Below are 14,186 nucleotides of genomic sequence, written 5' to 3'. Positions count from 1 at the left end.
GAAAATCAGAGATTTTTTTTCGAATCCCATCTCTAGACATCATCACCAGCCACACCACCCAGAACGGCCCGGGCGGCCCCCTGGCCAAGTCCCCCACCCCTGCCGACAACCTTGCCAAGTGGTTTGGACAGGACGTGCTCCGTCAGCCGATGCCTGCCCCCTCCCTCCCCTCCGGACAGAAGGTTCTCTCCCTCGACGACCTGGAACGACCCCAGCAGGCCGCAGTACAGTAGGCAAACCAACCGCTGCTAAAGATCTTCCACGGAAAAGCTACCAGACGAGGAACGATTCTTCCTGAAGAAGATGTTTGAATGCAAAAGATTGATCCTTTTCTTTTTTTGTTACGTTGATCCGGTTTTGAAGTTGTCCAGATAAGCAGGGCTTCATTTTGATATGTCACGAGTGATGACGAGTTATGATAAAGACGGTGGAAAGGGTATAAATTGTCAGATTTTGTTGTTCAGAAGAAATGAAAAGCGAAAGAATTATGTGAAGTCGAAGTTCGTTGAAGCAATTCTGTTGGAGGTTTATTTGCAAATCAAGATGCAATGCCTTGTAAGAGCTGCAGTTAATCAATGCCGGACATTACAAGCGCCTAAACATAAGTTGCCTGTATTAGTCACTCTCTGACAAAATGACAGGCACTGAAAAGGTCTACCAGGGGCAGTCTATGTAAAAAAAGGGATAAAAGATAACACTGTCCAACTGCAACCATAGAAAAACTTGTGTTACACAAGACAGTCCCTTCCGTTGCAATGATGAAGTTATTCCTGTTTTCCTTCTCCACTGTGATATCAAGAAACAAAAATTATCTGAGAAGGTTGTATAAAAAGGACAGTGGCACGACGTTACAGAAAGATCCAACTCAGAAAGTCCTTATAAAGAACACAGCGTGAGTCTATACTTGCAGTTACTCAATTACACTTGCCTGTTAACACTACCGTTAATTTCTACTTAACCGGTTCATGTATCATTTGTTGTGAAGATAAACTGTTACTGTGCAGCGTCTCCTTTCATAGCAAAACACATAAAAAGTGTATAAACCGTCTTGAATACTTGTATCTATCTATCTACAGACCCTCTGTTATTGATGTTGATGTTATATTCCAGAGACTGTATAAATCAGTGCCTGTACACTGTCATATTAGCGTATAAACCCCTTGTTCATGTATATTCTGCCGTTAACTGCGGGCTCTACAATACCGACAGCATCTGCAGTTGGAATGCCATCCTCAGACTGGGGTTCTAAAGCAGCCTTAGATCAGTGTGCCTAGTTCTTTGGTGTTACAGACACGTGTAAATGTGTGTTTCCCGCCAGTAATATACAGCCAGCATGTAAATACTGCACTGTCTGTGTCCTGTAACTGTATCCTTTGAATGTTGATTGACAGATGTGCGTTCCTACTGCTTATGCTGTCCGAATGTTTTTTTGGCTACACCTCAGGGGTGGGGCCTTCTTTCATTTTCAGGGAAGACGGGTTCCTAAAGTTGTACGGTCGGTTTGGACTACCTTCCAGCCACCGTTAAGTAAAGCTATCTGTATTTCAGAGTGGGGGGACAAAGCAATGTGGTCATTTTCATAATTTCAGTTTGATTAGCTGCAGAATCATTACTATATTCGTAAATCAGAGTTAAAAGTGACGTGCAAATTGTAAAGATGACTTTCATCAGTACCGACAAACAGTATGTAATATGTATAAAGTGCTACGACCCCCAACCCCATGCCACTATGATCACAGTAAGGGTTATACAGTGGTGTAGAAAGTTGGTTCAGTTGAAATGGTCTGTATTTATTTCATGTTTCTAGCTTAAGTAACTACTAAACTTGTTTGAAGGGACCTTGATTTTGTGTACATGTACTGCTTGAAGGTGTGCAAGTTTTCGCTGTACATTGTGAAACTACAGACTTGACTACATTTACTATAATATATGTGTGCCCCTCTAGACATGTTTTAGTGTACGTATCCTGTTAAAGGCCTGGTGTAAATGTTAGTGTTTAGATTGTTCACAGGGCCACTTCTATGATGGGTCTCTTTTTGTACAGCAGAATTACTGTGTTGTTATAGGTGGTTGGAAGCTAAATCTCTGATGTTCATATGGACATTGTAAATGAAGTTTGGAAAAAAAATACTTGTCTGCCATAAAATATACTTGTAGCCACCCTTCTCCATTTCTTAACGCAGTACAGTATCAGACTAACAGAGTCATACAAAAGAATTGTGAGCTACATGTAACTGAAAAGTTAATCTTCGTCCTACTGAATTGTTTTGGTTACCCAGTACAAGTTCAGTCCATTTATGATTATTCTTAGCAGGGAGAAAGTTAGTGTCGCCGGATTTCCAACATGGCTGTGGCTTCAAATCGTAAGATCTTCTGTCCCGATAATTCGTCAAATTACTCGTCATGTGAAAAGTTTGCCATCATATTTTGATCTATCAACACCTGTATGCCCCTGCCTTAGAGCCATGTCAGAGCCACCTAAGATTTGTGAATGAAAAAAAAATTATGTTCATGTTATAAAAAGGGAAAAAAGTCATGTCTATTTTGTATTACTATGTGTTCTAAAGAGTACATGCGATGGAAAGCTTACATGTTGAGCTCGAAAGTATCTGTGCAACTCGAGAGAAAGCAACCCTACACAGTTACCATGAAATGTTGCAGTATCATTTAGTAGATTCCCTTTCCAGAGAAGTGTATTAAACGGGTTGATGGATAGCAAGTCTGAGTTCTTTTGTAGAAGAGTTCTCACGAAGAATGGGTCAGTTGAAGAAATTATTTTCAAGAGAACCGTATATATTCCTTTCGCTCTTTCTTTTTTTTTGTGATGCCGTTTTCTGTTTTGCTTTTGTGAGCTCTTGAGCGATGTAAAATGACAAAGAATGGCTTGTATGCCCAACTTTCATGTTAAATAAACACGAGTATTTGGTAATAAATTGATGTGTGTTTCTTTTTTGTTGGATAGTATTGATACAGTAGTGATATGGAATACTGATTTTAGCATACTACAATCAGTTACATTATGCTATGAAGAGTTCTATTTATGAGTGATGCATAGGCACCAAACATACATGTATACAAGGCTTAGAGGGCATAAGGCACCAATGACATCAACATTAAGAATTTCCGGAAATTACATAAAGCATAATACTATTGTTCAGTAACATACCGGTAAATATTTTCACAACATATTCACACTTCGGATGTTATTGAACATTGAACCATCAAAACATCATACCGGTACCTCCAGCTTTTGATTCTTCCCACCGGGTAATTACATTAATCAGTTACTTGCCCAGTCATGACGTCACAGTGAACATGGCAGCCGACTTGGAACTTTGCACAGCGGCTCGGAAAGAACGTAAATTTTTACAAGCAAACAAATATTAGACAGATGTTATGTCCTTTAATTGAATGTTATCACGATAATTAAACACTGTTTTCTCATCAAATAATATTTTTCACAAGCCATGGTGTAAGGTTCCGAACCGGCTGCCGTGTTCATTGTGACGTCATGAGTGGGCATTAGTCACTGATTAATGTGATCACCTGGTGAGAAGATCAGATAAGAATGAATAGCTGTATCCATGGAAGTATGGTTTCTGATGGTTCAATGTTAGATAACATCAGAAGGGTGTGTATTTGTTTTAAACGTTTATATTCCTTGATTGATGCTACTCCTATTTCAGATAATAAGAAAATGTTGTATTTTGGTGTCTTATGCCCTTTAAGGTGCCATTTTCTAGAGGATAGAGCTGTGTACCGGTATCATTGAGTAGGTACAGGTCCGAAATACTGGAACGCTGGTGTACCGGTACTGAACCTGTATCTGTATCTGAATAGTTCAAACCTGGCTGTCTTTACCATGAAATCACCCTGGCAGTCTCATGAGCACCAGTGCAGCAAAATACAATTTTACACGTGTCAAATGTTTCTTCTTTGTTTTCATAAAATGAATACTCGTACATTGTAGTTCTTGCTGTGCCACTGACGGTTGTTGAAGAATTTTAGATTCAATGCCATAGGCTTGCCAGCACATAATTTTATACATTATGTTATCAGTTCAAACATGCTTCCATCCTTATCAAACATCGATTATCATTTGAACAAGGGAGTTCAGGTACAGGTCACGATGTGTACCTGTGCCTAAAATCTGGGTTTCCGGAAAAGGTTGGGTGGGCTACTTCGTCAGTGTTATTCCATTAAAGGCCAAACCCCCATACATAGCCTTGGGGCCCCAAAAGGGTAGCCTGTTAGGCTGGCCCACCCTACCTAGCCTAGCCCACCTTTTCAGGAAAGCCAAAATCTGTCAAGGTACACAGCTCTACTATAGAATGTTAAGCCCCCCTCTCACTAAACCCGCGGCGTCGCTGCGTCCTAAACTGGATTTGTGTTACCCTTGACTTTATAATGGGAATTTCATTAAAAACGTCCAAGTATGACCAAAAATACAACAAAACACACAAAGCTTAAAAAGATTCGTTTTTTGTCGATGAAATTCGTTGAGTGCTTTGTCAATTCGATCGGCCGCAGCGACGCCGCCAGCGTGCCGCGGGTCCAGTGAGGGGAGGGGGGGCTTTAGCATTTGGTCCTTAGTCATTCTTCTTCCACGGGAAGTTCTTTCCCTCCGGGTCCTCCCTGATGCGGTCTCGGGCCTTCCAGGTGATCAGGTCACCGCTAGACGCGTCCAGCAGAACCAACATCGGGTAGCCGAAAACCTCGTACTTCTTGCATAGGTCCTTCTACACACACAACAGATAACAACAAGCGTTAGAATTACTCACGCCTCCGTCATTTTTCACGTTCGTTGTACTAGCTTGATACAAAAATAATTTTTAATCTATCACTCACAATGTCATATTGTTACAACAGCGTATTTAACCACGGGATAGTCAGTGTATAGTCCAGGGAAAACCTAGCCTAGAAGATTCCATACCAGGTGACCATTCTAGCCCTTAATTGATTAATGGGAAACAGAAATGAAGACTCTAATCTGTTATCATCATCATTCTTGGAGACATTTAATACGCGTACGCGCACCATTCATTATCTCCACTAGAGTAGAGTAGAGTTTCTTCGGCCAGGTAGGAATCGGCTGGTTCCATTTTAGGCCGCTCTTCACTTTTATGTCACAGTCATTTCCAGTTTGTGGGGGTTGTCTAGAGCTCGGAAGTCAAAGTACACCTTGTGTTTCCTCATGAGCCTGTCCAGCCTCTCCTTGAAACAGTTTATGCTGGGAGAAACCACTACTGTCTCAGGTAGGCTATTCCACCAGGGGATCACCCGGACGCTGAAGAAGTGTGCTCTTCTGTTGGATTTAGATGTTTTCCTCTTTATACGTAAACTGTGTCCTCTAGTTCTAGTTTCCTCGATCAAGTCGAAAGGGCTTTCCAAGTCATACACTCCATGGATGAACTTGTATGTGTTGATCAAGTCTCCCCTAATACGTCTGTAGACTAGAGTTGGTAAGTCCAACACTCTAAGTCTCTCCTCATACGTCATATTCCTGAGGCCAGGGACACGTTTTGTTGCCCTCTTTTGAACCTGTTCGAGCTCAAAAGCTAGTTTCCACGAGTATGGTGACCACACTGGTGCCCCGTATTCCAAGTGTGGGCGGATTAGAGATTTGTACAAGAGTAAGAATACTTTTTTATCGACAAATTCAAAGGTTCTCCACATAAGTCCTGCAACTTGATTGGCTTTGTTGGTTATTGCAGCTACGTGATTACTGAAGTTCAGGTCCTTATCTACCATAATACCCAGGTCTTTCTCTAACTGTGTGAAGTTCAAAGATGTACTTGCTTCTTTGTCCGTCATAGTGTATACAAAGTCAGGATGACCCTTTCCCAACCTTATGACAGTACATTTCATAGGGTGAAAGTTCAGCTGCCAATCTTCTGCCCAGCTTTGTAGTTGATGTAGATCTTTCTGTATGACGGCACAGTCGTTAACCTTTGCTACTGGACGGTAAATTTTCGTATCGTCCGCGAAAAGCTTTAGGTCACTTTGCACAGTCTCAGGTAGATCATTAACAAACAAGGAGAACAGCACCGGACCCAGCACACTTCCCTGAGGCACGCCACTAGTTACTGCTGCCCAGTCCGATCTTGTGCCGTTTACCCGTACCCTCTGTCTTCTCCCTTGTAGGAAGGACTTAATCCACTTTAGAATGTTGCCCGTTATTCCATAACTTTGTACTTTTGCTAGTAATCTCTGGATTGGCACCGAATCGAAAGCCTTACGAAAGTCTAAGTAGACAGCGTCTACTGGCAGGCCTTTGTCTAGCCATTCTGTCCATTTATCCATACATTCCAGCATTTGGGTGGTTGTTGACCTACCAGGTATAAAACCGTGTTGGTGTGTCGTGAAGAGATTATTTTGTCGCATATGTTTCACTATGGCATCCCGAACAATACCCTCTAGTACCTTACACACCACTGACGTCAAACTGACGGGGCGGTAATTTCCTGGGGTATTCCTAGAGCCTTTTTTGTGCAGCGGTGTGACGTCGGCAATTTTCCAGTCGTTGGGGATTTTGCCTTCGTATATGGAATTAGAGTACATTATTTGAAGAGGAGTTGCCAACGTCTCTGCAAGCTCATATAAAAGCCTAGGATGCATATTATCAGGACCCATTGCTTTGTTAGGGTTGATGGTCTTCAGCCTTTGCTTCACTTCTTCAAGACTAATTTCGACATCTGTTAATTCTTCATCATAATGCCTGGCCGTTGGTTTCGGCATGTGTGCTGTATTTTCGCTTGTAAAACTTGTGACAAAGAAATCATTTAGAACTTTGGCTTTCTCTCGATCAGTTCTCGCCACTGTTGTTCCTTCCTTGAAGTCAGGGATACCTGAGCGAGTTTTTGATTTGGCGTTTACGTATTTCCAGAAAAGTTTTGCATTTGTTTTGATATTTTTGGCCATCTGTTTCTCGTACTTCTTCACTGCCTTTCTTGCGGCCCATCTAGCCTGATTTCGTGCTTTTGCGTATTTTCTGTAGTCTTCTTGTTTCCTTGTCTCACAGTATTTTTTCCAGTGTTTTTGTTTGTTGTTCAGTTTCGTGTTAACAGCTTTATTCCGCCATGAGAGCTTTCTTTTTTTGTTTGTCGGCTTCGCTTTTGGTATATTTCTTTCGGCACTTTGTGTGACTAAGTTGGAGAAAACTTCCCAGGTGTTCTCAATGTTCAGATCTTTAAGTGTGTCATGCCAGTCTATTGTAAGATCTTCCTCCATTTGTTTGTAATTACCTTTGTTGTATCTCCGTGACTCTGTCTTTGCTTGTCTTGTCTGAGCATAACAGTTGAAGTTACATCTTAGTACCACATGGTCACTTTTACCAATTGGAGGCTCCATTGTCAATTCACTTATCATACCAGGCTCATTTGTGAAAACAAGGTCCAATACATTGCACTCTTGGTTAGTCTGAAATCTAGTAGCACTGTTGACATGTTGGTACAGGTACCCATCACGAGTAGCTTCAAGAAATTTGTGTGCTTCGTTAGTCTTGGAGCTGGTAGTTCCTCCCCCGTCTTTCCATGATATCTCGGGAAAGTTGAAATCCCCCACCATCAAAAGATGTGAGTAACCCAGGGAACATATCTTACGAATCGCATCGTTGACATTTTCGTTGTTATCGCTGGAGGAATTTGGGCTCCTATAAACTCCAACCACCACGAGCTTGTCGTTGTTTTTCAGTTTAATTTCTACCGGCACTAGTTCAGAGACCTTTCCACACTGCGGCTCTCTTAGGTTTAGTTCCATAGCTTCAAACTCTGACCTCACATGCACCGATACCCCTCTCACTCCATCTTGTTCTGCGTTGGTGAACAGGTCGTATCCAGTTACATGTAAGTCCATCTTAGTCATTTTGTACCTTGAGTTTTTTGGATTGGTTTCAGTTGTTATACAGATGTCTGGTTGTACTGAGTCAATCTTTGCCATGAACTCCGCCTTTTTGTTTGTGATACAGTCAATGTTCGTGTACATAATTTGCAACCATTTACTTTTCCCTTTTTCTTCATTTATCTGTCTTCTTCCTGAATGTTTCGTACTATGTGCCTTTTCTTCACGATGTACATCTTCGGGTATGTCCCTCTCACAACGTGTATGAATTCCCCCGTTACTTCCTGTTGTGACCTGTTTTTTGCCTCCTGGACGAGGAGCCTTATCTCTTCTCTCTCCTCTCTACTTAGATCGGCTGTGACACTTATTCGTCTTAACTTCTCTTCCGCCTTCTTCAACTTCGGAAGCCTATTTAGAATAATAGCTCTATCTTCCTTCCTTTCCAATACTATCTTAAGTGGTCGACCTTTCTTGGTGCTTGTGTCTTTCTTTCCCAGTCTGTACAGTTCTTTAAACTTCACATCCACTTCTAGATGGTCATTGAAAAGTTTTTCTATAAATTCCATATCGTGTTCCTTCCTTTTGTCTGCTTGCTCAACTTCCTCTACATTGTGTACGATTAGATTGTAACTCCTTTTCTCTTGTTCATCTACTGCTTTTCTTTGTTCGGTTAGAGCCTCTTTCAGAATTTCCGCAAACTTTGGAGTCTTTGATTTCCTTTTTGTGACCGTTATCCAGGGCCCCTGTTCAGAGTCCCCCTCAGGAACATCGCTATTTCCCCTTTTGTCTTCCTCTGAGACCTCCCCACTGCCTTGTGTGTCTCCCTCTAAGTCTTCCCTGATCACAATGGCCCTCCCCACCTGTTGTAGTTGTTTCTTCTGGTCTTCTTTGACAGTGTCTATCTTGCTTTCTAGTGATGTTACTATCTTCTCGATTGCAACTAATTTTTCCATGAAGTTAGGTGCACTTTCTGGGTCCCCTTCTTTAGTTGTGAAGCAAATCCGAACCTTCAACTTACAGGTTTCACAGAACCAACAGACATCATCTCTCTGTAGCTTTGTCAATGCTTTGAACTCTTGCTGTGTTAGGCTTGTGCACGACAGGCAAAAGTGGCTATTGCACCCGTCACATGTTAAAACTTGGCATCCCTCATCGTCTTTCAAAATATTACAACATTTCTTACAAGTCCACTCCTCTGTATCTCCCCTACTATTTACTTGATTTGAGCATCCCCCGGCTACTTTCTTCTTTGTTTTCATCTTCCTTGGCGGGGTTACCACCCGTTCTTCATTCATATCTACTTGTAAGTCTATTCAGTATGTAAAGTAAGGATACTTGCGCTTCTATTGTCCGTCTTTCCTCCGATTCTGTGAGTCTTCACCCTTTCTTGTTGCGGCTGACCGTTTCCTACTGGGCTTTTCCCGCCCTGGGAGTCTTGCTCTTGCTTAAAAACTTGTTTTGTGTCCGTTTTGAAACTACTCTACCGTACTCGGTTCTGCAACGTCCTGGCTGCCGTTACCCCTTGCTGCTACGTCCTGGTAGCCTCTACTCTACTCTCCTCTATCCTCTTCTGCTACGCCTGGTAGCCTTTACACTCTTCTGCTACGCCTGGTAGCCTTTCTCAGCCGGGGCTTTTCCCGCCCGGGGAAATTTCCGCTTCTGGCCTCCGACTGTCAGGGCTTTTCCTGCCCGGGAATCTTTCCGCTTCAGGTTGTCCCCGGGTATGGGCTCCTTGATCCGTAAAATCCGATAAATTCAGGTGAAAAGAGCCGGGGGAGAATTTGTCCGCGGCGGTTCGATAAAATTTTCAAGATGGCGGCGGGGGGATGTTAGCACATGTCCCTGGCTAAAACGTTCGTCAAATACTCAATTTTCCAAAAACCTATCTAAAAACTTGATAGAAAACACCCTAATACTATAATTTACTAAAAGAACTTGAGATGGAATCAATTGGAGCTAAAAACTAGACAAAAACGGTAAAAAATATAGTCAGTAGTCGAGAGCAGTTCCAGACACGTCTTCCGTTATCCATGTTGTAGATTAGTTCTTTGAAATTGTTAGATACTAGAAATAGCCAATTGTTATGTATCTACAAATTGCCATACAGTGCAAATAGAATTCTTCTTCTTTTTCATGGTGGCGATAGAAAGTAAAAGTGGGAAATGTTTTCGACAGTAGAATCTAGGTCACGTCGTTTTGTGTATCAGACCTCACCTTCTTCTGCCAATGTTATTCTTTGATAAGTGTATGATCAAGTGAGGTTTTAAACCTCCTTGCTATGATGCATGATGACTATCGAACGGAAAGTGACATCGGTCTGACATGTTGCTTTTTTAACTGAATGGCCACGTCGTTTTGTGCGACAGTCCCAGCCTAACCTCAAAGCAGATGTTGGGTTGAGGTCACTGTTTTGAGGGGCTTCATATATCTCTTTCTATTTTTCCTCTCAACCCGTTTCCGTAGGGAAAAAAACTCAGATCACGTAAAAAGGTGTAAAAGGCCTAAACATTACGGTTCACAATTCCAATCCGGGGCCCGGCCGGACTGTTTGCGGGAACAAGATATAAATGTGTATATCAAGAAATGCACACAAAGTATGCCCGTTGCTGATTTCGTTTTACGTTTTCTGTTGTCTTTCATATTGTACATTTTGTTCCCGCAAACTTCCGGACTGGGCGCCAACGTGAACCCAGCATAAAACACTGACCCGTCCCTACACCCTTTTGAAGATTAAAACTCACCTTCTTCTGCCGTTCCGAATACGGCAGCGCCAGCCAGGGCATCCTTCCAAAGTGTTGCACGAACGCGTCGTCATCCGTGTCGTCCGAGACCAGCACCACCTCGAACGCCTCCGCCTTCCCCGCCTGCTGCCTGAGGTTCTCGTAGAAGCGGGCGAGGTTCGGGGTGAACCCGTGACAAGGCGGGCACCACAGCGCTGAGAAGTACAGCCCGACGTACCGCCCCTCCCCCACCAAAGAACTCGTGTCCACCGTTTCCTCCTCCCCCGCCTTCTTCTGCAGTTTCTCTCCCAGAAGCTCCACCAGCGCCATCTCGAAGATTCCTCAGAACATCAGTTTTCCTTTGTGAAAGTTTACAAGTGATTCTAGACTTTCACTTTTACTTTGGAAGGTGGCTTATCTGTGTAAAATATAGCGCCTTGTTGTGTAGATCTAGACCCTCAGGCGCTAGGTGGTAGCTATAGCGTATTGTCCCTGGTGACATCTTGATTAACCAGTTGGATCGCTGGATGGAAAATCTGATCTACTTTTGGCCTGCACCAAAGTACTGTACTATATTTGTGTAATCTCCAAGCAGATCTGCACGGTGCCAAAATCGTACAAGCTAGCCAGAGAAGCTCCAGTCAGCCAGAGAAGTTGTCAGGCACCGGCGGGATCTGCCTCAACTCAAACAGGGAGGAGCATTTCTATTCAATAATGGTGTCGATGCCCCGCCTGGTGGAAAAAACTCCTTCTGCCAGTTGGATACGGTCTTTGCAACCGTTGGGTCTGCTTGGAGACTATATTTGTGGTCAGTAGTCACGGCATGTACCGTTGTATTAGTCTCCAAGCAGACCCAACGGTTGCAAAGACCGTATCCAACTGGCAGAAGGAGTTTTTATTGACAACTTCTCTGGCTGACTGGAGCTTCTCTGGCTAGCTTGTACGATTTGGCACCGTGCAGATCTGCTTGGAGATTACCGTTTTATTACTCCGACAATTGTTCGGTTTCGGTATGTCTTAGATGTCTGTGTTCTTGTGTATCATGTGTTCCAGGCCGCATTCACTGCCTGTTCAGTGGTTGTTTGCACAAGATTAGAATTATGTTGTACGTCTTGTTACATCACCGTTTCCTTTTGGCATATCAGTTACATGTGCTTTGAAAATACCTAATATAATTCCATAATTTTTAGGACAGAGACCTGTACTTGGGCCTGGTCTCAAAATATGATATAGCTCTAGCTGCCCTACCGTACTACAATCATGAGTCAGGTTCAGGTCCGGACCTGGACCTGATCCCCTGGACCTGGACCGTACCTGGACCTGCATTTTCAGTACCGGTACCCACCCCTAATGTTAGGACAGACTACAATGTCAATGGGGATCTGTCCTAGGACAATCGGGAATTCTACTAGTACGTATACAGACTGCGATCGCAATCTGTTCTAGGACAAACTTCGAGCCAAACTCAATTGATGCTAAGATGAATAAAGGAAACAGCAATATCTTTTTATAAACCATGATTTTATTTAGTTTTTCTACAAACTTACTATCACTTATTACCAACTACACACAATACTTGTGTCACTTTTACAACGTTAACTGTACTTAAGGCTACCAAACTATATAGCTAGTTAAGGCTACCACACTATATAACTAGAGTCACTTCTTCAACTTCATTCAATGCCGCCACACTTGTGGTGACTAGTCACTTCTGCAACTATACTCAAGATACCACACTGGTGTCACTTCTACGACCATACTTAAGGCTATAGTGTCACTTCTATAACTATACTCAAGGATACCAGATTAGTGTCGCTTCTGCAATTGTACTCAAGATACCACACTAGTGTCACCGTTCTAAAACTATACTTAAGGCTGCCACACTATACGAGTATATAGTGTCACTTCTACAACTACACTCAAGATACCACACTGGCGTCACTTTTAACCGGGGCCCGGCCGGGCTGTTTCCGGAAACGACAATTCCAAAGTGTGCGTCCATGAATTTGCACAAGCTATGCTCTTAGATAATTTTAGGTACGTTTTGAGTTTTTGTTGTCTTTTATACTATACTTTTCGTTGCCAAAGACTGCCCGGCCGGGCCCCTGATTAGAAATGTGACCCTAGCATAAGGCTGCCACACTATATATAGTGTCACTTCTACAACTATACTCAAGTATACCACACTAGTGTCACCGGCCGTTCTACAACTGTATTCAAGATACCAGACTTGTTTCACTCCTACAACGTTAACTACACGCAAGGCTACCTCACTAGTTCACATACATAGCCACAGTATTCTATATAGATAGCCTTTCTATTCGTCTACTTAGCAATTTTACTGGTAGATTTACTAACTTTTCTAGTAAGGTTTTAATGAGAATTTCAGCGGTTGCATGATTGTAAGAAATATGTTCTGCGTGTCTGCATGTTTGTGTTCTTGTGTGTTCCAACATGGTACACTGGTGGCGCCATTCCATTCTATAGATAAATTCAAATACATTCTAGAAGGAGACAACCCTTACTGTGTACAAATAGGTAAATATATCAAAGAATGTTTAGATCTTAGAACTAGTAGTGTAAGTGATAGGTTAAACTCGACATGTTGAATTATTCATATACTTGTGTGTAGACTAATAATTTTGTATCCCATTGTTTGTTGTTTGCATGTTTAGTCGTAGAAGACCTTACGAAAGTCGCTGTACTTTTGTTGTGTCAATAAAGATTGTTATGAAAAGCCCGTGCTGATTTATTCCCAGGGGAGCTTCTGTCCTTTAGGACCCTTCGTGACGTCTCCCCTCCCGTCCTTGGTGACGACCTCAGCGGTGTCGGCCTTCAGGATGATCAGGGTAGGGATGCCCTCCACGCCGTACTTCTCACTGAGCTCTGCCTGGGGGGAAACGAGAGAAAATAGTCCCGTTGTCATGGCGACGAAATGTTGTCTAGTGATAGTCTTCTATCTTGTGATTCCCTATTATATTAATAGTGGTGTGTGCGAAAGAACTTGTTAACACTGCATGTCAAACACGGTGGAAGACGAAACATATTTTATTTCAAGTTGCCCCTTCTACGATCAAGAAGGAAAGGCTCTATTTAAAGAGGTGACCAGATGACATCCAAATTTCTCCATGTTTACAGACCCAAAACAAGAGTTCCGCGACCTCATATCTCCATGAACAAGTCTATTTATGCAAATGACTTACACATTTACATAATATATGCTTTATCATAAACACCTTTATCTTACTTAAACATGTTGCAATATTGACAGTCCTATAATTTTCAAATTTGATGAATTTCGGTGTTTTTTGCATTAATTATGCAAATCAGGAATTTATTTGCATAATTGGTATCTGTTGATGCTCCACTTTCCATAAAGTACATATGTTACATGTATTTGAGTCTTATAATGGAAAACACAGCAAATATAGATTTCCCTCATTATCTATGCAAATTAAGTCCCAATTAGCATAATTTGCACTTCATTGTGTATATCCCTGTCTAAGCTACCTGCATACTAAATATCATGGAAATCCGTTGTTCCTTTGTTCAGTTATTCTCCTTAGAAGATTTTCACAAAAACGCCCCTGCAGTTCCAGAGCAAGCTGCTAGGGGGCCCAAACCTAC

At 42.3% G+C, this 14,186-nt stretch overlaps 2 protein-coding genes across 4 annotated transcripts in view; one reads left to right on the top strand and one right to left on the bottom strand.

Annotated features, from left to right (window-relative positions):
• The window catches only part of LOC136448782 (eukaryotic translation initiation factor 4E transporter-like), a 22,408-nt gene extending 19,475 nt beyond the window's left edge, over positions 1-2,933 (top strand). For all 3 annotated transcript variants that reach the window (XM_066448435.1, XM_066448428.1, XM_066448440.1), the window contains exon 22: positions 37-2,933. In XM_066448435.1, the coding sequence (XP_066304532.1) occupies positions 37-233 (197 nt within the window). In that variant the 3' untranslated portion in view covers positions 234-2,933. The remainder of the gene's footprint in view (positions 1-36) is intronic.
• LOC136421661 (nucleoredoxin-like) overlaps positions 2,809-14,186 on the bottom strand; it is a 13,222-nt gene continuing 1,844 nt past the window's right edge. Inside the window, exons 2-5 of the mRNA XM_066409169.1 lie at positions 13,311-13,449; positions 11,975-12,034; positions 10,581-10,900; positions 2,809-4,739 (exon numbers count right to left, since the gene is read on the bottom strand). Coding sequence (XP_066265266.1) covers positions 4,590-4,739; positions 10,581-10,900; positions 11,975-12,034; positions 13,311-13,449 — 669 coding nt within the window. The 3' untranslated portion in view covers positions 2,809-4,589. The remainder of the gene's footprint in view (positions 4,740-10,580; positions 10,901-11,974; positions 12,035-13,310; positions 13,450-14,186) is intronic.

The sequence above is a fragment of the Branchiostoma lanceolatum genome, chromosome 1, assembly GCF_035083965.1.
Source record: "Branchiostoma lanceolatum isolate klBraLanc5 chromosome 1, klBraLanc5.hap2, whole genome shotgun sequence".
NCBI lineage: Eukaryota > Metazoa > Chordata > Leptocardii > Amphioxiformes > Branchiostomatidae > Branchiostoma > Branchiostoma lanceolatum.
Note: the sequence above shows the minus strand (reverse complement) of the source record. Positions and strands in the feature narration are given on the sequence as shown.